Source organism: Fusarium fujikuroi, chromosome FFUJ_chr09, assembly GCF_900079805.1.
Source record: "Fusarium fujikuroi IMI 58289 draft genome, chromosome FFUJ_chr09".
Classification (NCBI taxonomy): Eukaryota; Fungi; Ascomycota; class Sordariomycetes; order Hypocreales; family Nectriaceae; genus Fusarium; species Fusarium fujikuroi.
Window position 1 is genome coordinate 2,250,190 of NC_036630.1, and position 21,291 is coordinate 2,271,480.

The following is a 21,291-nucleotide window of genomic DNA, read 5'->3' on the forward strand; positions in this document are numbered from 1 at the left end:
GCATATCCGTAATACATTTTCCCTGTCCCAACGCCATGCGCCCGCAAATACCGGCTCTTAATCGTCAATACCACCCCATTCCTCATCTTCCTCCATCTCATCACCACTGGCTGCCTTAACCCACGGCAACCTTTCATCCTCGTAACTCTCAACACAGCGCGCCCTCACAGGCTTAACAGGGCATGTCTTCAGCGAAATAACAAGATCGCCCACGCTCTTCACAAACTTCTCAGCCTCGGGGTGCTCCAGCGCCTCCTCACGCTCCAACTCATCAACCCAGATATCCAGCGCATGCAATCTGATGCCCACAGGACTCTTTCGCAGATCACCCTCCTTCTCAAAGGGATACTCCTCCAGCACAGCCACGATAGCCTCGACATCGCCGTCCTTCCAGCCCCGCTCGCGAGCTAGTCGTACGTGGGAAGCGAAAACGCGACGGACGAGGAGGAGGAACTTTTCAAGACGGTAGACGTCGATGGCTGTCCACTGGGCTCCGACGATGGCCCAGAAGGCGCGCAGCCAGGGGATGGCGCAGGCGGGCTTGAGGGAGAAGAGGAGGTTGGCGAGATCTGTGGCGAGACGTTGCTGGGGGATGGGTCGGTCGGTCATCCATAGAGCGTAGAAGAGGCCTTTCCATAGCTTCTGGGCGTCGACGTCGGAGAGGCTTGAGCGCGAGGCGAGGAATGTTGAGAGTGATTCTAATGAGGACATTCGAAGTTTGCGATCTGGAGAAGTTAGTAAGATTCGTAAAGAGATAATTGGAGGGGACGGACCGCTTGAAGCGAGGTTGCGAATAAAGGGCATTTGGGATTCGTGCTCGGCCATTTTGGAGAGTAGAGCGTCAATGGCTCTGGTTGACAGGTTATGGCGATCGTGATAATTGGGTGGTTAGGTTGGGGCTGCGGAAAGAGAAGTGTTGGTGATAGTTTGGTTGGCGTTGAAAAATGTCAAAGATGCTATGCGATGCTGGGCAACTTTTTTCTGGCATGGATGTCGGATCTAGTGGGGGCCTCACCGAGAAGTGGGGCCGGCTCTTGTAAGGGACTTTCATATCCAGACTGAAGGGTTATGATCATGACTACAACGCAGTATGTGCCAGTGTTTGTATTAAATAATCAAGACAATATTACAGATTCATGATATAATACGTTGTATGCATTCTGAATAACAATATCGCTAGCTGCGTCGGCAGATATCCTTTCGATTCAGCCAGCCAGCCTACAGACTTCAGTTCTTAGTTTGAGTTTTTCATATATATTTCACAACTCAAGGAATACCAAAGGTCATACGTTCTATATTTCAATGCCTAAATAGAATAAACCCCGGCTTGGATTTGAAAAGCATTAATATCAGGCTTATTCAGCTTCATATTCTATCGACAGACTCTCAGCGAATGACCCCGCGCGGGGCATCCACATCGACTTGACCGCGCCCAAAATTTTGAGGTCTCCATTTCGTCACTTTTCATTCCTTCCATATCCTTCTAAACATCACGCTCTGCCTCACCGTCAGCCCAGGACTCACTTTATCAACCTCAGTCTTCAGTAATAAGGGCAAATAACCGAATATGGCATCTGCCTCCACAGACGAAGCCTCCAAGGCGTCTTCGCCTCCCGTCGCTATTGTCGTGGTCGGCATGGCAGGTAAGTTTCATTGCTCATCGTTGCGCAACCTTGTCTAACGTCTATTTAGGATCTGGAAAGACTACTTTCATGCGACGTATCAATGCTCACCTCCATCAGAATGATCAACCTCCATATGTCATCAACCTCGATCCCGCTGTGTTGTCGGTACCATTCGAGTCCAACATCGATATTCGAGACTCGGTCAACTATGAGGAGGTCATGAAGCAGTACAACCTTGGCCCCAACGGTGGAATTCTCACTTCGCTCAACCTCTTCGCTACAAAGGTTGATCAGGTCGTCAACCTCCTCGAGAAGCGCACCCAGCCCGATCCCGAGAAGCCCGATCGCAAGCCCATCGATAGAATTTTAGTCGACACCCCCGGTCAGATCGAAGTTTTTGTCTGGTCAGCCTCTGGAACCATTCTTCTCGAGTCCCTTGCGTCTTCTTTCCCTACAGTCATCGCCTACGTTATTGATACCCCACGAACTGCTTCCACTTCGACATTCATGTCCAACATGCTCTACGCCTGCTCCATTCTCTACAAGACCAAGCTTCCCATGATTCTCGTCTTCAATAAGACGGATGTCAAGGATGCGGCGTTTGCCAAGGAGTGGATGACCGACTTTGAAGCTTTCCAAGAGGCGCTACGAAAGGATGAAGAATCAGATGAGCTGGGCGGTGCAGAGGGTGGTGGCCATGGTGGAAGCGGATACATGGGCAGCCTGCTTAACTCGATGAGTCTCGTGTTGGAGGAGTTCTACGCACATCTCAGTGTCGTCGGCGTGAGTTCGCGACTAGGTACTGGTGTAGACGAGTTTTTCGAGGCCGTTGAGGAGAAGAAGCAAGAGTTTCTGCGCGACTACCTCCCGGAGCTTGAGAAGAAGAGGGCAGAGCGTGAGGAGGCAAAGAAGGCTGCACGAGAGAAAGAGCTAGACAAAATGATGAAGGGCATGTCAGTCGGTGGTCTACCAGTCGCACAGAAGGAAGAAGACGAGGTGGACGTTGCCAGCGACGACGACGATGATACTGACTCCGACGAAGAGGCTCAGAAGCAGAGTCTTCAAGATCGATATTCAGCCGCCATGGACGATAACGAGGACTCGGTTATGAAGGATGCAAGTTTCGCAAAGTATCTCTATAACCAACAGAAGCAGCAATAAGGAAAAAATAGCATATAGCGGCGTTTGGGGTTTACATAAGGATCTTGTCTAGTTCACGGTTTAAGTTATGCAGGGTAGATATCGCAAGGCGACTTTGAAGGAAACAAAGAAGTAATCAATCAATCACGCAGACTGTAACTCGTCACGCGCAAATCGTTTCGCATTTTCTATTCTTTCATTCGACGTAATTCCCAGACCCCTAAACTCCCATCTCGAAATGTCAAAGTTGCCACAACACCTCTCGTCTTTATTCCATGCAGGCTTTTTTTCTTTGGTATAAAAAATCATCGTTGGTATGTCTATCGGGCCTCGAACTGAACCATTCTATAATAACGTTAGTCTCGACCCGTCTCAAAAACCCGCCAGTATCGCATAACATACCGCTTGGTGCGCTCCTTGTAGAGAACACGACCTGCGCAGTGAGGGCACGCGACGGTGGCATCCTTTCCGAGGGTGACGCTGCCGCCGCAGTCGCCGCAGATATAGGACATGACGTGACGGACTTGGTGGTCGTCTCGGGTGCCGCCGCGCTGGCCGGCGTTGGCGGTGGGGACTTGATACTCTTCACGGGGCATTTTTGAGGCTGTTGGTTTGGGTGGTGGTTGGGTTATGGATGTCTTTTTGGTGGTGAGGAAAAGATTGGAGGTGGCATTGGTCATGAAGGCGGTGATGGGAAAGTTTGGACGGCAGAATTGGGCGGTGAGTGTCCTGGTGGGAGGTGAGTGGGTACGTACCGTTTTGATAAGAACGGCATTTATAAGATATGGGCGTTGAGTGCTCGGCTTTGTTTTATGGCTTCTGCTATATATGAGAGGTCTGATGTAACTTGGAGTGGTGATGTTCAACACGGTACCTTCTTTTCGTTTCTCCTCATTTGTCGTCGCTATTGATCACCTCCGTGGCAAGGTTGTGTTGCAACCAAAGCGTGACTATTCACGGTGATGCACTGTTCCAGTTAGGAAGTGCTTAGATCACTCAAGCACAGCTAAGATAAGGATCTCTTTATCGTTCCCATCTATAGCCTATTCTCATGGTGACTTGTGAGCGCAGACCAGTGGTTGTATCAGAGTACAACTTACCCTCAACGATAAGCAAATATTTCTCAAGCTCTCTCATGGTTCAATCTTTAAGTACAGTGCCCACGCAGTTTATGATAAGTAGATAGCTCAACACCTCTCCCATGCTGACCTCAAGCCGATGAGCTAATGTTGAATAAGAAGCAAACGTTCCATTAGCGGGCAGTTGAAGTACCCCACAGAGATTGACCTCCACTAAATGCACTAAATCAAACACCCCAGTTCCCGATCTCCAGTTCCTGGCAAGCCCCGGTCCATCATCTCAACCTCGGTACCATCTCTTCATGCTCATGAACTTGGAACATCATCAACCTCAACATCGACGTCATTAATTTCACTCAATCTTTTCACTCTTCACCTAAACATATCCAAGCTCACATCAGCTCATACATCGCATCTTGAGGAGATCACCAGCCATGTTTGATCCTTCAGCTCCCCCGACTTCATCATGTCCCTTCTGCACAATCTCATCCACCTTCGAGCCATTCGACCCCTTAAATCCACCACCCTCAACATCCTCACTCATCAACCCAGAGCTCGTATCACCCGCCTCATTCATCGTTCTCTCAACACCAGTTCTCGTCGCCTTTCTCGACATTCTACCGCTAAGTCGCGGTCATCTTCTTCTCTGCACACGGCCTCACCGTCCTAAACTCAGCGACGTGACAGCTTCTGAATCCGCGCATCTGGGCCACTATCTGCGCGTTCTGTCAAAAGCCATGGCTCGTGCGACAGGCATTGAAGATTGGAACGTGGTGCAGAACAACGGGGCTGCTGCTGCGCAGGTTGTACCGCATATGCACTTTCACATCATCCCCAGGCCGGAGATTAGAGCCAGTGGGAGGTTTAGTGAGAGCTTTACTATGTTTGGTAGGGGGAGGAGAGAAGAGTTGGATGATGATGAGGCGGTGGTTTTGGCGGAGGAGTTTAGGCAGAGTGTTGCCGCCGTGATGAGGGAGGAAGAGGAAGAGCAGAAGCAAAAAGAGAGCAAGGCTAAGCTATGAGAGTTGAAGACGTATATCTTTTTACCTTATTGGCGTTCAGCGATCTTGGAGAGGGGGCGGTTTGCCAAGTACTTGGCGTTGAAGAGATTCATAGATTTCTATACTTCTCGATCTAATACCCTTTGATGAAGACGTATCTTCATCGAATTATCACAAACCTTTACCCATTATATCTCATGAGTTCCTTGGTCCGGGAAAGATCGTGTTTGGCAGTTCTGAACCTCTTTCTTAGGCTCATTTAGTACCTCTATCTCATAATCCTTCACCTCCCTCATTCATCCAAGTTCTGGTTGGACTCTCGAGACCTGACATTCTTTAGAACGACCCTCTTGCCCTGCTGCAACAATACCACTTAACAGGATCTTTTAATATACCACCCCATTTCTAATTGCCGTATAGAGTTGATCAAGTTCATCCCAGCCTTGCAAAGACCTGCTACATACGCCGTGGCAATAGCTATACACCATCTTCGTCTCGAACTCGATACCAGTTTTGCAAGAAATATTGGCCCGGCAGCTCTTGAATATGATTAATATGTCAATTGCACTCGACCATTGGGTGTCAAAGTCCTGCGGGCTCTTCTCAAGGCGTCATCAAGCTAGCTGAGAATGAGTCCTTGGGCAATACGCACGGCAGTGAGACATCATCCTTGAACACTATGTTTAAGCGAAAATGACAATAGAAACTGAGATTTAGTATCTAACCAATCGCACCGGGCATATAGCATGCACATTAAAAAAAAACAGCATAAAGATATCCTCCAAAGCGTAAGCTTCAGTTCTAGTACCGATGTCAAAGCAACTCCTAAACCCATTAACCGGTGACCGCTAACCTTTAACCATCCGATCCAAGCATGCTTTGTTTTTGTGATTTTCTAATGCTTTTTTTTTAAAATAAAGATCCGATCCGCAGTTTTTTTGTTTTGTTGTTCCATATTCGCCATCATGTCCGATCATTTGCCTAGGTACCTTACGCCAACCCCTTTTTTATCCATATCCTTTACCTATTCAGTACCTAAGAGAACTACCTGAACATTTCTAAACCAAACACCTTCGTGTGTCGGGAGCAATACGTCCCCGTAGCTCTCGTCTTTCTCTTTCTAACCTCGCCGTCTGCTTCTCCAGCGCGCGAATTCTCTCACGAGCAAGGTCAAGCACCTCGGCTTTGCTCACGCGACGATCATTGGCGATACCGCCTTCTGTGCCTGGAGCAGGGAGGACAGCGAGAAGACGCTCAAAGTGGGTGTTGAGGCGCTTGCGGTATTGCTGCTCAACCTGGTTGTGTGCAGCCCGCGCCTTGACTTCCTCTGTAGTCTCGCTGGGATGTCTAGGTTGAGCAACAACGCGCTTCTTGGGAGCACGCGATGCAGTGCGGAGCTGGGTGGGATTACGTTTAGGTCCCTCTTTACCCTTTGCCCTTGTCTTTGTTACCGTTGAGCGCTTGCGCTTCTTGCTCGCTGGCTCCGAGTCATCGTCGTAGTCCTCATCGTCATCCTGGTTATCTTCCTCGGGCTCAGACTCAGCTGGTGATAGCTCGTCTGCCATGGGCGGCGTGGGTAGGAATGTTGCCGCCGGCGAGACGTGAGCTGGCCAGACGGCGCCGAGGGATGGGCTGCCTGTGGAGAGGTCGTAGCCTTCTGAGAAGGCGGATGAGGTGCGATGAGGAGGATGGACGGGGAATTGACCCGGTGTGGTGGAATGGATGGCGTAGCCGTTAGGGGAGAAGTCTCCAAAGGAACGGTCAAGGTAGGCAAGGTCTGTTAGAGGGGAGGGGAAGACGGTGTTATCGAGACTGGGCGTCTCAGGAGACTGAAGAGGGTTCTGCTGCTGAGAAGTGAGTTAGACATGTCTGTTGTGAGTTGGGTAGTTGAGAGTGACTTACTGTAGAAGCCTCGTAGGGGGCATCTAAGCTGGAGAAAGGCATGGCGGTAGTATCGATACCGTTCATCCAGTCATCGGGCATGCGTCCAAAGCGCGCAGCTCCGTCTCCGTCGCTGGCGGACTCGAGGAAAGTCGAGCTCATCATCATTGTAGGCCGCGTTTTTGTTTAACGGTTATCCGCAAATACTAGATCTAGCACGAGGTTGTCCTTGAACCCCGTCATCACGAGAAGGGAGTGGAACAACGATCCCGAAGAATATTCTCGGTTTCTCTCTATGCTTTTTCTGTCTTTTTGCTGGCTGAGTGTCTTTTTTAAAAAAAGAAAGAAGGGGGGGTTCTTGTTATAGGCAGTTAAGAAGGCGGCAGACTCGTAGTCGCGAGGCTGGTCGGATGTCTTTTGCTGTCGACAAGCCGCAAGCCATAACGTAGCTGCTCTGTTTCCTGTTCCTTGTGATTTCTTCCGTTTCTCTCGTCTAGCTTTTTCTGTGTGATGGGGAGAGAGAGCAGTAGACGGGAAGACCGTGGGTATACAGAGAAGGATAAAGATTCACAACTACAAACTTGGGCTGAACAGGTCCCCTTTTATAACAGACGTCTAGGGCACAAAAAACTCGAAAAGATTGCCAAGACCCAATGCTCGTTCGCAGAAAGAGAAAAAATACCACCATGCATAACTACCACCAACTAATCCATCGAGGGTGGTGCCAAAGTATGAAAAGAAGCGGAGGATGGGCCAAGGGGGCATGGCATGGCATTACGACACGGAGACAAGAGGCACGGAATAATACCATAGTATGGCACATAGTTCTAGCACAGCCAGGACACAGACGGCCTCGGACCTGAGGAGCCGTGACCGGAGTAAGAGGGTGAGGATGAGGGAGGGACGGGCCAATGTGATGCATCACAAGTTCAGGTGCTCGTTATCCTTCGCTTAAAGCATGGGCGTGAAGCTTGGAAGGGGAAAGATGCAATGGGTAACCAACCAATGTAAAGATTGATAACTTACACGCCTGAGTCAAGAGTATTCCGCAAAGGCCAATGGTCTACACGAGATGGTCTTGGCACCTGTCAAGGATGGGCATTCTGTTAGTAAATCCGGGCCCTTGGCTACCTAATAGCCACGTAAGAGCATTTCTGCAAGAGTTTCGTCACAGGGCTATCGTGCCTCTGTTATAAACAGCCAGAGAGACAATACTCTTACACCTCAACTCTCACCGAGTCAGAAGAATATAATCAACCATAACCTCCAAAGTCATGTCGTCGCGATAAACTAATACAAGAGCGGAACTTGACAGGATAAAAAAAAACCTTGGGGTGGCCTGAGTTTATCCCCAGACGCTAACAGGCCCTCTCAGGCGGGGCTGATCCCTGTAGGATGGGGTATCGTTGACTAACCTCAATCTCGTTTGCCTTGGAACAAGACTCAAGTCGTGGGGAATGGCCTCCTTCGCAAAGGCCATGTTTAGTTTTGCTTTGCGCCCTGTGAAGTTTTGAAGCAAGTGGTCACGAGCCGGCCTCAGACTCTGACAAATTCCGAAGCCCCGAGACCAGTCGAATCGAATAGAATCCACTGTCTTTTTGTTAGGTAGCCTCTTGGGTAATGAGATCCGGTTGTTGAGTCACCGTGTAGTATTCATGCCATCATTCAGAGGTAGTTCAGACTTTTACTGTTGTATTTTTGTTTTACAGAACCAATGGACCGAGGCTATCAAGACTGACTTCAAAGTGAAATGCAAGATCCTGCTCTTGAGGCTTGGCCTTGTTAGGTCTGCCGCATGCCGCGTGGTACAGACATTGGCATGCAGCAACCGATGATCGCATCAGACCACCCTGCAACGGCTAATGTTGCTGTATTCATCGATGACCTTACGGGACTCTACCCAGGGGAAGAAAGAAAACTCAGGACCTTGATCCTAAATGATAGAAAGACTTAGGTAAATTAGCATAAGTTTAGGATACCTTTTGCTGAGTTCATTTTGACACCATATATCGGGGTCCGATGTTTTCTTGCTCCCCAAGGTCTACTCTAGCTGTCTAGGTACATGCTCAGTTCTTGGAAACTAAGAGAATCTGGGGTAATGAATGGACAAACGTGGCCCCCGTTATTTGGTGGTGTTGGCACTCGTCAGCTAAGATCAACGTCTTGACAGTTCAACTCCCGAGTGCTGTGCTGTACCCTCGACAACTGGCCAGCAGCCATTGAGAGGATATTGTCTCTTTCAAATAGTTTGTAACTCTATTCGTTTCATACACTTCCATTTTCCCTCAGGTTACAACTCGTTACTGTCTCTGCTCAATCGTCTCTTTCACAAGGGCTTCACAGGTCCATCCTACCCACGTACCATAAACACCCAAGAAAATATACGTCTCCTACGACAACACCCCCTATCAACCCCAAGAATAAACATCATGACCGTCAGCCAAACCCTCAACATTCGCTCAGCCCTACCCGTTGCGGAGTCCCCCATGCCTTCTGAACCAATTACAACACCATGGCAGGGGTTTTGCGTCTTTTTTTCATGACATCCCCCCTGGGAGAAAAGAGAACGTCTCGATGTTTATTTCCAAAAACCTTATCTAAATGGGTAGATCGGTAAGTGGACACTGCGTGCGTGGGTAGATCAAGATTAGGATCAAGATCTGATCTGCCTTGGCTAGATCTGTGTGTGCTCGGGTGCATGATCATGAATATGATACTGACTTGTTAGTAAAGGGGATGATGAAGGATTGGTACACAGGGAGAAGGGCGGCATCACGAATAACTGACTTCACAAACACCATCATCACCCAAATCAACCTACACTCAGCCATGGCACAACTCAGAGATAGTGACACTCCAAGCAACAATATCCAGAAATAATTCAATGTGTTGAAAGATATATGGAGTAAAAAGGGACGGGTTGCTATACGATACACGAGTCGCCTCGTAGGTATTACTCGTCACCACCAGCTGTAACCGCCTTGGGCTCTGGGGTCTCAGTAGCAGCAGCAGGCGCCTCAGCAGTCTTGACGCCGTCCTTGGCTGGAGCGGAGACATCGGCAGTGTCTTCATCGCCCTCGGCGTCCTCCTCGTCGCCTTCAGCTTCAGCGTCATCGTCACCCTCTTCCTCCTCCTCCTCGGCGTCGCCATTGGTCTCTTTGGTGTCTGCCTCGGCCGTCTTGCGCTTCTTCACGGGAGGCTCGGCTGAAATGATATGGTCAGCATTTTGGCTCGGTATCATAGGCTGGTTGCTAGGCTCTTGGAAGAGACCATGTAAATGATAAATGGGACATAATCGATGGAAGGGATGGAAGTATGTATTGGTGGCGAGCTCTTCCCGAACATCGATAATAACTCACCCTTTGCATCAGCTTCGTCATCTTCGTCATCTTCCTCCTCCTCCTCAGCGTCCTCGTCTTCTTCGCTTTGCTCTTCTTCGTCTGCGGTGGAGACGTACCTATTCACATGTTGTCAGCCAATCGTCATCAACAAAATACAATCATCAACAACATGTTTCGATCGCGAAACAGCACAACAGGTAACAATCCCAAATTCAAGGAGAATCATATTGCGATCGGAAAATGTCGCAAATGACACGTGGGAATAGATTCAATCGCGACATGATTCGCATCGCATTGGATCGCATCTTGTGGTGGCATGCGACATCAGCCCTGCGCGCGCATCTTGGTAGGTCGCGCAACGAATAGCGCAACGATAAAATGCGCGCGATTGGACAACCGAAAGCTCCTCAAAAAGACGATCGCAACAAGGTAACATGCAAAAGGAAGGCAAATGGTACTCACTCTTCCTCCTCCTCACCATCATCATCTTCAGGGAGGGAGACGAGCTCCTCCTCCTCCTCTTGCTTTCTCTTGCGGGACATGGTGATGGTTACTGGTCTGTGTGATGTATGGGAGTCTGTACAATGCGATTGACAGGTTCAGGAGATCAGGGCGCTTCTCTCGGGGGTAGAGGAGGGTTTTAAAGGTAGACAAGGCACAGCACGAGATAGAGAAGCTAGGTAAAGCAAGAATAGAAGAGAGGAGAGAGAAAGAGATCCAGGGGGAGTGGGAACGGCAAAGGGTGGGAGAGGCTGCGCGTGCGCACTACACAAGAGGGAGAGGAGAGGAGCTGGAGCTGGAGGGCGAGAGCAACAGCTACAGTGACAATGGAGCGATAGACAGCCCGAGAGCTTGTGTGAGAGCTCTCAATCCAGCCAATTGCGGCCGTCACAGTCATCCCAACATCACTGGATACACTCCATGACACTATGTACGGACATCACTAACGAGACTCGTGTATGAATACATGGGAATGCAAGGAAACAATGCGACGCCCAGAAGTACAGTCCCACGAGCCTGTCATCGAAGGATGGATTGGGTGGCCCAGCTATGGTGTGGACAAGCTACCCGGAGGTAAGCTACCTTACCTAGTACCTTGCCTTGCCATGCCATATTACGCTGCAAGGCAAAAAGCTTCTGGCTGCTTGCGAACCACCAGATCAGGTCCGATCAGGGCGACCAAGACGCGCAACAGACGTGCGTCCAATCAAGAGGGCGCTAGCCGAGTTTATCTGCTGTACCCGGAAAGCATCGATGGCTCGGATTTGGGTTTTACCTCTCCCGTCTTAGTACTAAGGAACAAGAGGAGAAGGAACTGTAAGGAAACGCGAAAGGCGGGGGAATGGCCACAGGCTTGAGGAGAGAGTGAGGGAGACAGAGAGCTTGGGGACGCCAGTTAACTTCCGTCCGAGTGGCTGGGCAAACAAACAGCTTTGCCGGATATGTGACGTAGGACTTTCACATTGTAGCCCAGGCTCAGAGCTGGGTGGAAGTGTCTCGGAAATTCATACTCGCCGGGAACTGGGTCCTTTTGTTTGTCTGCCTTTGCCTTTGCCTTTCTTCCGCCTTTGTTTCGTTTGATGAGGTGCTGTACAGAGTGGTTCATGGAACCAACGTGAGAAAGGCACAGTGCAAAGGTTTCCATTTTGGTTTCTATTCTCGAGGGGCTGATACAGGCCCTTGTCAGCAGCTGTCGAGTCAACAAGGACGAACGGAGCTCTCTTTCAAGCTCTGTAACATCTCACTTCTCCAAGAGCTTGGGGGAAGCTTGGACCTCATTCACTCTGGGGATAAGTAAAACCGGGAGCGGATGACGGCGCAGGTTTCTCCGGCTCGTAATGCCTCAAGGATGATGCGCACGCAGGTGAGACGAATACTGGTAGACGAGTGCCCCTTGAACCGAACCGGTGTCGGCGTCGGAGGGTTCGGTGGTGCGGCCGAAACACAGTTGGCGTCATCGAGCAGTGATATGATGAGGAGCTTGATGTCCGGTCACGTGCTGTGTTGGTCCATGCTTCAGCTCAATCTACCCTGGAGCCACAAGCCATCATGAGATTCTGGTTTCGGTTCATAGATGCGCTCAAAATTGACGGCCTTTGGTGACATGATCTTTTTGGTACTTACTTTCTGACTTTTGCTTTTGTTTTGATAACCATCGTTGCGCGCCCTGATACGTGAGGTTGTCGCCGCTCAGCTGCATGATATTACGATTTGCCCTTGAGAGCTAACAGCCATGTGCTTGATTCTGCGCCTCTCGCTGGCTGGACGACGAGACCAAAATCCTGACATTACTTAAAGAGTATCAAGATGATCAATGCAGGAGTCTGATATCGAAACAAGGGAAGGGAAGGCAAAAAGAAAAGGAGACACGGACAGTCTCAGGTCTGAGCGGAGACAATGTCTTACTCTCCCTACTTCCGTCCCGCGTTTCCGCCTGCCCTTTCCTCGCTGGCGTTATTTCCAAATTCTGATGTCGATCTCAACATTGCATGAATAGCTTATTTGAATGATTACAGTGGCTTGAAAAACAATTGACTCTGGGCATCGCAGCTGTGTCAAGTCACGGGTTAATTGATGCATGCAGATATCCATATCATGAAGTCCCGGGTAGGCCGCCAGGTCGCTCAGTATGCAACCAGAAATCCCAGAATCCTGGGCTCAGGGCTGAAATGGTGATACCAAGCCACGATAACCAAAGTAAATTGAAGACCCTTCATTTGAAGTTCGTACTGAAAGACATTTGCCATTTGATGACTGAAACGTCCGTTCCCGAGCGAATCGGGGTTGGACGGAATTCAGCTGAAATACCTTGAACTCGGCAATGACCCTTTGCATTCACTTCGAGTCTAGCTTCACCTCAACTGTCTCTGTTGTCGACAGGCCAAGACGGGAACCGTTATCTTTGCCTGCGCAATCTGGATCTCTTGAACGAGACGAGACTCTTTAGTATTGAACGAGGCGTGATCCGTTGGGTTGCTAGTTCGGGATGGCTGCGCCTCGGTCATCATATCAAGACACGACACGGACGCGCGTGGTATAGTGGTTTGTTTGTATTTGCATAAACAGAATATGTCACTCTTCCCTGGGCGACGGGCGGGTGATGACGACGGGGGAACAGATCATGACCCGGTGGTTCGGAGTGGGCATGTGTAATTTGGACGTTACCGAGATGAGCTTCGGCATCTAGTATGGATCTTAGAAACATGCATGATTTCTTGTACGCTTCTTCCAAGTTGTCTCACGTGCTATTAACGCATGTCTTGTATAGTCTCTGAACTGGAATGTGAAATCTCATATCGTGAGGACGTCTGATTACATCTCGATGGAATACGCAACTCTGACGAGCTACTGTCCAAGCCTCGCGATCCTTCAATTAATCTGTGCTCAGCAATTGTCAGCAGACGTATTCGAATGCTAGCAAGCCTCCTTCGCCTAAAAGATGCACTTGTCGATGGATGCCTCGTGCTTGACGGTCCAGCTCATCCCACTGACAAGGTTTCCAAGCAAAAAGCGGGGAGTCTTAGCCGACTTCTTCAAAGGGTTCCAGAAGAACGCGCTCTGTTGATGACCAAGTCACGTCAAGGTCAGTCTTATTTCCGATCTTAGGTTAATGTTATGTTTACTTTTTAGACTTTGTAGCTGCAGAAGAGAGAGATTAGCAGAGGCTTAGATGCCCCGCATGAGTGGTATTTCTTGACTGTGTCTGCACTAAAGCAGTGAGATGGAGTTTGTAAAACGTTGAGGTTTCCTTGTTGTCAGGCTATTTCGCCACCCTGAAGTCATTGCTGCACTGAAGATGCTGCGTGTTTGGATTTGCCCCTGAAGTCAGTGGAAATTATCAAGAAATCGCCGACCGCAAGGCAGACGCAGAGATTCTTCCGTTGACGAGACGAAATAATCACGGAGCACGGAGCGAGACGAGTTGACAGTTACATAATCCCTGCGTGTCATCTCGATTCCATGTAGATCCAAGAATTCGAACTTGACCAGAAGCTCACCGGAAGCAACAAGGGTCAGAATTCCACCAGAGCTGATCGGTCTCCCCTCCGCATAAAATCGATTTCAAATCGCTGGGAATGCAGTAGTAATGCAATCGTGATGAAATCGAGATTGGACAGGTAACCCGCGCGGACTCATCCATTCATATTATTACGGTACGTCAGCAGCGCTATGCAACACAACACGGCCCCAGGAACATGGACTCGGTGCACTTGGGTTAGCTTATTCTGGTTAAGTTCACTGGGATCATGGATGGATGAATCAACGGCTGAATGTTTCTTTGTTTGTGCCTTGGAAGCTGTTCTCTCATCGACGTAATAGCTGATGGATAATATCGTGGATACCACCCGAAGCCATTTCATTAATTTCCAAATGTTTGGCTTAGCTAAAATGCATGGGGATGAAAAGAAAAACCAGGGTTGCATGGTGTCCCTGCAGCGGAATAAGATCCAGGTACCAAATCGTTGTGATTGGCTGCCTTTTTTCTCACCCATCCACTCTTGATCTGTCTTTTGACGCCATCAAATGGCCTACTCTCTAATGCTACCTCCAAGGCAGAATAAGCCTAAGCAGAGCCTTTTTCACACTAGCAGAGGACAAAAAAAAAGGGAGATGACTACCCGATGTGGGTAATTACCAGTCGGGCATCCAGTCCGCGACGCCGCTTGTGTTCCTTTTGGACTGACGGAGAGACGTTAACGTGGACGGGAGGAACCCGTTGAGACGGTGCAGCGCCTTTGGGTCGGGCCCCTTTGCCGGAGGATGGGCTAACGAGAATTAGAGAGACGGGCTTGAGACGGTGGTTTTTCAAAAACTCTCTACGCGAACAGATGCATATTATTCGGATTGCCTACTATGGAAATTTCTTACCCGGTTTACCTGTGAGAAGCATCTTTCATCCAATAAATTGTTGAGGTGGTGGTGCCGCCGCATCTCAATGGCTTCAACTTGTGTTCAGAGGCTGTTTTGGTGAGAGGGGCAAGTTTAATTTGCATCTCATAGTCAGGAGGGGAAAGTACTTTAGACCCCAATGAGGCTTGAGTGAATGAGACGAACATAAGGGATGAAAAGTATGTATATCTTGCGTGATATTATATGCTGCATCTAAGATATAGTCGATGCAGGCCATCATTATAGCGGCGCTATAGTGTAGATGATATGGACTGCGGTATGTGAGAAGTGACAGTCTGATTGCTTTGCTGATGATCTATTGCTCGTATCAGCCAACCCTGTACCTCTTTTGAGATTCATCAGAAGCACCAGATCGTCTGGATTGCCTCTGCCTTTCGGTGTGGCTCATGTTGCGCTGGCTAAGACTGTTCTATCCAGAAACGCGTTCCCTCCCTTGAAGTTTGAGCATCCTCGGATTCACAAGCACCGTTTTCGCATATGACATGAGACGTTAGAACCCCTGTTTCTCACAAGCAGAGCACTCAGTACCTATCACAACCAACACCAATAAGCATATTCCTCCATGATTACGCCATTGAACCAACCATTTCGATCTTGACTGACTGACTGACTGTTTGTTTCTCTCTCTATTCTGCCAAACCTGGTTCCATGGAATCACCCTTGCTCTCATTCCCAGACCCAGACCCCCCGCCATCCTGGCCTGTTTAGGTCAACTGACTCGATATTGGCCCCCCTCTCACCAACAATTTAGCGTGCGAAAAAAGAGACCTTCCCAGCTGAAAGGACCCAGCAAAAGAACCAGAGTTGCTTCCCCGGGGGCACCATTCGGCCAATGGTGTTGTCTGTAACCTCTTGGTCGGCTCATTTTCGTCTTGGTCATACATACGTAGCAGATGGGGGATAGAGTTGAGAGAAGAAGGAGGGTGGCCAACGGGATAGACCAAACGGAAAAGACGCCGCAAGGCAGGGTGAGAGTGAAAGTGAAAGCCACGAGGCATGCATGTGCCGCAGTCCATACAACCCAACGGTCACAGTCGTACAAATCACATTTGAATGTTAGCTTGGAGGGCCTCGTTCGATCTTTTTTGTCAACCTCGTGCCCCTTTGCTCCCTTTTTGGTGATACTGGGTAGGTAGATGGTGGATAGAACGACCATTGATTGGAGTTTTACTTTTGATGTGCTTCTTGGGTCTCGTCTCGTCACATAGTCCTTTTCCCCGCGCCACCTGCTTCTGCTACTGCTCTTCTGAGTGAGTCCATTCGCTCTCCCTTGTCTCATTTCTCTGTTCCTTGGATTTCTCTCCATCGGGGCTGTCCACTCCACCCAAGACAAGACTTTTTGTCTGATATACTACTATATCCCCCGTTTGAACAAACAACAACAAAATAAATGCACGATCCGAGCTTCTTTCCTCCCTCTAGCTTCTCGACTTCCAAGTTTGCAAATCGATTCAACCTCCGATTCTCGGTTCAATCACTCGTTTGGGTACATCTCGTCTCCCTTTAGAGCCGGAGTTCTCATTACAGCGGCGCCCAAGCTCCCTGCTGGTGCTGTTAGCGACGAATTAACCCCCCTGTCGACTGGTTTTTGGGCCTGGGCTGGGGCTGCGGAATATCCTTGTCGTTGAAATTCAACCTACCCGCCCTGCCAATCCAATCCGGCTTCCCCGTCCCTGTACTGAAAGTTAACGCTCCGTGCAGGGTGCTGGCTGTGCTTTCTTTGCGTATTTGCGAAGTTTTTCGCTCTTTAATGTGCTCTTGGACCTGGACTTGGACCTGAGCACAGGCTGAAGCCATTCATTTGTTCTTCTCATCACTTTCGAAGCTGGAACTGGATGCCGGCTGGGTTGTTTTGTCTGTGTCAAGACGAGATTCGGCGTCCTTTCTTTTAACCTAACCGTGGGGTCCATCCATCTCTCGACGCCCATTATTTTCCACAGCAATCATACAGCCCACACCGAATCCGCCTTTTCTCTAAAGACCGACTCTTTCTCGCATTCGTTCTTCAACACCGGGTCGACTTCTTGGTTAGATAGCTGTGCTTGTGACTAAGGTTCTCGCCTTCATTTTTTGTGCGGCTTGTTTCGAAACTCTGGAACGATACTCGACCCTCGCTCACGAACCGCTGAAACCTTGACCACCAAAGCAACCGCTTTTTTGCTTCTGGCCCAGCCTTTGCCAAATTCCAGTTGCGGATCCAATACCTTGTTACAGGACCGACAGCAATGGCCAAGAGCTACTGCTGCATTTTCTCAAATACGATCTCTTCATCTTCAGATACCTGCGCTGCTACGGTCGGCGCACCTTGCCGGAGGACGCAGTACAGTGACTAACTGAACGTTACCAACCAACCGCATCACCGACGAAACGACGAACACGACCAAGAAAAATTCGATACCCTTGCACACAAAGCGAAGCCTCGTTTTGTAAAGCAAATCTATACCTGCCCGCTGGGCGACCATAGTTTTTGCCAGCCTCTGGCGCCCAGCAGCAGCATCCTGATCCCACGACTGCCAAGTGCATCACACCATGGCTCCCCTCGCTATTTCTGTACCCGACGCTCCGGGTTCACCACATGCAACCCGAGGCAAGTTTACCTTATATGGTAATCGACAGCGGGATAGCGAGAACAGTAGCCTTGCACCAGGCACCTCGACAAGTGATGCATCACCTTATGCATCGCCTATGACTTCACCTTCAATGTCTCCGTTAGCATCTCCTCGAATTCAGATAGTGCCGTTTGGATCCGCCTACCGCCATACTCGCCAACCCTCTGATGAGTCTCTGTCACATTTACCTCCTCTACCAGTTTCACCAAGATGGGATTCAATGTCAAACCCTTCAAGATTTATTCTTGGGCAGTCGATATCACAAAGAGCAGGATCACCATTTGACTCTCCGCACTCGCCGTCACCTTTAAGCTACGACACTGCGGCAAGCACTCCTGTCGAATCTCGAAACACGTCTCCGACATTTCTGACATCCAAATCGTCACTGGCTGACCTGCGCGCCTACGACAGCCTGCCACCCACCGTGGAGAACTTCTCGCGGCCGCGGAAGCAAAGTATCCGACAGCCAATGACAGACGCGGCTAAGCCACGTCCAGTCCACCACACCCTGGCTACCGCTACCGCTACCGCGACTGCGACCGCTACATCGCCCTCTACCCCCGGCCTCAATCCCGCCGACCGGTACCTCGAGCTTGTATCACCTTCGCAACATCCCTTATGGCCTGCTCCTCCACGTCCCCGCGGCCCTTCAGTTTCATCTTGTCAGTCTTCATCTACTTACCACTCTGTCTTATCTCCACCTTCCAACGACTTTTATGAGCCTCGAGCGCCCCGTGCTCGAGCGGCCAATGGTGCGACAGCTTCCGCCGCACGGCCACCATTAAGCTACTCCAACCCAGGGTCGGCCTCACCGAGCCCTGTCGTCGCCCCGTGGATGAGTGGTGAAGAATTTAGATCGAGCTTTCGCTCTCAATTCACAGAATCTACTGCTCCAGGAACTGCAGTAACTGAGAGAAGTAGCGTCCTTACAAAGGACAGCTCCGTTACATCTTTATATCCGAGCCCTGAAGGCGAAGGGGAGGAAGAAACCAATCCCGAACACGACGAGCCGAGCCTTGAGGATGTTATGGGCATGTACGAACAAGGTTTCGACGACGACGAAGACGACCTGCACTACCCCGATTATCACAACAGAAGTTCTCGCCCCGTGACATCAACCTCAGACATGGATCAGCGACACAGCATCAGAGACGATGCAGATGACGAGGACTTACCTCAACGCAAGATTCAAGACTCCAACTCGACCCTTGACATGGAGATTCGAATGTCCAAGATGATCTTCACCCACCCAGCCTTCACATCATCAGTTCCTCATATCGCCGAAAACTACGGTCGCGGAATGAACGAAAAGCGAGATTCAGCCAAGTCCTTAGACTCTGAGCCTTCTCTTAATGAACAACCTTCTCCTCCTGTCGACCCAACTCCTGCAAGCGCACCACCCGTCTCCGCGCCCCTCTCACTCGTTCGTGAGCCTTCCGAGCGACCCGAAACCCCTGAATCTGGACGCAATATAGCCTACTCTTCGGAGCCCGCACCTGGACCAACACCCACAGCAGCACCCGCACCCGCACCCATTCCTGAGCCTCAGCCTGTACCTGAGCCAGTATCCGCCCCTCCACCACCTGTCATTGCACCTGAACCCGTCGAGCCTGAGGACCCTGGCGCTCGTGACCGATACGGCTTCAAGAAGGAGAATCAGTACGTGACGCGGCAGCAATACGATACCTGGAATGCTGGATACACCGAGTACCTGGCACGCCGTCGGAAGAAGTGGAATGCCTACCTCAAGGATAATGCTCTCATGACAGATCACCCCAACCGATTCCCTGCTCCCAACGCAAAGACAAAACGCTTTGTTCGCAAGGGCATTCCTCCCGAATGGCGCGGTGCCGCTTGGTTCTACTATGCTGGTGGTCCCGCCATTCTGTCAAAGCACTCGGGTCTCTATGATAAGCTAACAACCAAGCGAGCTAAGGACGTTGATGCTGAAGCTATCGAGCGAGACTTGCATCGGACATTCCCTGACAACATTAAGTTCAAGCCTCCCGGCGGGATGGACACGGCATCGAGCAGCGCTAGAGAAAGCCAGTCAGCAATGTCGGACTCTACTCGGGGATCCAGCCCAGCGCCTCCTAATGTGGACGGAGAGACACCAATCATCACTTCTCTTCGCCGCGTGCTCCATGCCTTTGCTGTCTACAACCCTCGCATCGGATACTGCCAGAGCTTGAATTTCCTTGCTGGTCTTCTCCTTCTGTTTGTTGACACTGAGGAGCAGTGCTTTTGGCTTCTTAATGTCATTACACGCATTTACCTTCCTGGCACCCATGAGATGAGTCTCGAGGGCTCCAAGATTGATTTGGGCGTTCTCATGACTGAGATGCGCACCTCCATGCCTGCCGTCTGGGACAAGGTCGGTGGCGAGCTTGAGGCTGATCCCAACTCACGGCCCTCGACAAGCAAGTCAATCCGCCTCACTCGTTCGCGTCGCAAGGAACTCGCACGCATGTCAACACCAACTGACCGACTCCCACCAATCACTCTTTGCATGACGGCTTGGTTCATGAGTTGCTTCATTGGAACGCTCCCAATTGAGACTACTCTCCGCGTATGGGATGTCTTCTTCTACGAGGGCTCCAAGACGCTATTCCGCATTGCACTGGCCATCTTCAAGCTTGGCGAGAGCGAGATTCGGGCTGTAGCCGATCCCATGGAAATGTTTGGTGTTGTGCAATCGATGCCACGCCGACTGATCGACGCTAACGCCCTTATGGAGGCTTGCTTCAAACGACGGAATGGCTTCGGGCACCTCAGCCAGGTCCAGATTGACGACAAGCGCCAGCAACGACGAGCTAAGGCGCAGCTGGATCGAGTCCGTCAGGGCAAGACATGGAACGTCGGATAGTCGGAGTCGGAGGATAGCCATCACTGTCTACATCGACCCGAAACACCAGGAAATTAGACCTCTGAGCCGCGTCAACATCATCATATCATCACAACCCCTTCAACACTCCTTCAATATCTCCTTTTACTGCCTTACTTCTTTCTCATTTCGGCACCCCCTGGCTCACACTGAAACAGGTGTGAGCCACCGAACCTTATCATGGAATGGCGTTTCAATGGAAGGCATGGTCTATTTCTCGATTTAGCCGGCATTGTGTCTTCGTTTTTTCTTTATTCACTTTCACATTCAACCCTCCTTTCAAAATTTCCTTGTATTTCTTTTTCAGCTTACCCCAATATCTGGGGGAGCTCATTTACAATGTCTCAAAGCAGCGGGGAGGGATCAGCGTTGGACGGCTGGAATGTACAGGATGGAATGAAACCTAAAAAAGGAACACTGTTTTATACTTGATGACGATGGTTTACGGCTGCATTGCGACAAGACAAAAAAGCATCACCAACCTCACAGCACTCTTGTAGGGAAGAAAAACACTTCCTACGGAGGGAGGTATGGCTATGATGCAAAGGACTGGCAAAGCCAGGCGGTGTCTGGTTTTCATATAGATGGGGGGGAAAATTACGTATGAACTGGGTAGAACCTTATTGTCGAGGAGTAGATTTGGGGGATAACCTTTTTTGATACCCTAATGGAATGAAAGATAATTACACGACTGTTCGTTCTCTTTATCTACGCGCGTGGTCTAATGATGTCTCACCCTTGTCCACACGCTTCGATCTGTCTGAGACAACGGTGATCGGGATATCTACTCGTGATGAATGATAATGTCTCATGATGAATC

General features: G+C 50.0%; 7 protein-coding genes; 3 read left to right on the forward strand and 4 right to left on the reverse strand.

Moving 5' to 3' along the window:
* Nucleotides 1–57: 57 nt before the first annotated feature.
* Nucleotides 58–825, reverse strand: FFUJ_09464 (related to RRP1 protein; the record flags this gene model as incomplete). XM_023568631.1 has 2 exons in its annotated part: nucleotides 58–725; nucleotides 774–825. 2 exons carry the CDS (start codon nucleotides 823–825, stop codon nucleotides 58–60), a joined length of 720 nt encoding a protein of 239 aa, XP_023435796.1.
* A 742-nt stretch (nucleotides 826–1,567) lies between these two features.
* Nucleotides 1,568–2,786, forward strand: FFUJ_09463 (related to XPA binding protein; the record flags this gene model as incomplete). XM_023568632.1 has 2 exons in its annotated part: nucleotides 1,568–1,643; nucleotides 1,693–2,786. The coding sequence occupies 2 exons, from the start codon at nucleotides 1,568–1,570 to the stop codon at nucleotides 2,784–2,786; spliced, it is 1,170 nt and encodes a 389-aa protein (XP_023435797.1).
* A 299-nt stretch (nucleotides 2,787–3,085) lies between these two features.
* Nucleotides 3,086–3,361, reverse strand: FFUJ_09462 (related to DNA-directed RNA polymerase small Zn-binding chain; the record flags this gene model as incomplete). XM_023568633.1 has 2 exons in its annotated part: nucleotides 3,086–3,110; nucleotides 3,168–3,361. 2 exons carry the CDS (start codon nucleotides 3,359–3,361, stop codon nucleotides 3,086–3,088), a joined length of 219 nt encoding a protein of 72 aa, XP_023435798.1.
* Nucleotides 3,362–4,278: 917 nt separating this feature from the next.
* Nucleotides 4,279–4,866, forward strand: FFUJ_09461 (related to histidine triad protein; the record flags this gene model as incomplete). Its single annotated transcript, XM_023568634.1, has 1 exon — nucleotides 4,279–4,866. One exon carries the CDS (start codon nucleotides 4,279–4,281, stop codon nucleotides 4,864–4,866), a length of 588 nt encoding a protein of 195 aa, XP_023435799.1.
* A 1,037-nt stretch (nucleotides 4,867–5,903) lies between these two features.
* On the reverse strand, nucleotides 5,904–6,894 carry FFUJ_09460 (uncharacterized protein; the record flags this gene model as incomplete). XM_023568635.1 has 2 exons in its annotated part: nucleotides 5,904–6,692; nucleotides 6,748–6,894. The coding sequence occupies 2 exons, from the start codon at nucleotides 6,892–6,894 to the stop codon at nucleotides 5,904–5,906; spliced, it is 936 nt and encodes a 311-aa protein (XP_023435800.1).
* A 2,785-nt stretch (nucleotides 6,895–9,679) lies between these two features.
* On the reverse strand, nucleotides 9,680–10,609 carry FFUJ_09459 (uncharacterized protein; the record flags this gene model as incomplete). XM_023568636.1 has 3 exons in its annotated part: nucleotides 9,680–9,930; nucleotides 10,086–10,183; nucleotides 10,530–10,609. 3 exons carry the CDS (start codon nucleotides 10,607–10,609, stop codon nucleotides 9,680–9,682), a joined length of 429 nt encoding a protein of 142 aa, XP_023435801.1.
* A 6,898-nt stretch (nucleotides 10,610–17,507) lies between these two features.
* FFUJ_09458 (related to RAB GTPase activator) lies at nucleotides 17,508–20,453 on the forward strand (the record flags this gene model as incomplete). Its single annotated transcript, XM_023568637.1, has 1 exon — nucleotides 17,508–20,453. One exon carries the CDS (start codon nucleotides 17,508–17,510, stop codon nucleotides 20,451–20,453), a length of 2,946 nt encoding a protein of 981 aa, XP_023435802.1.
* Nucleotides 20,454–21,291: the final 838 nt, after the last annotated feature.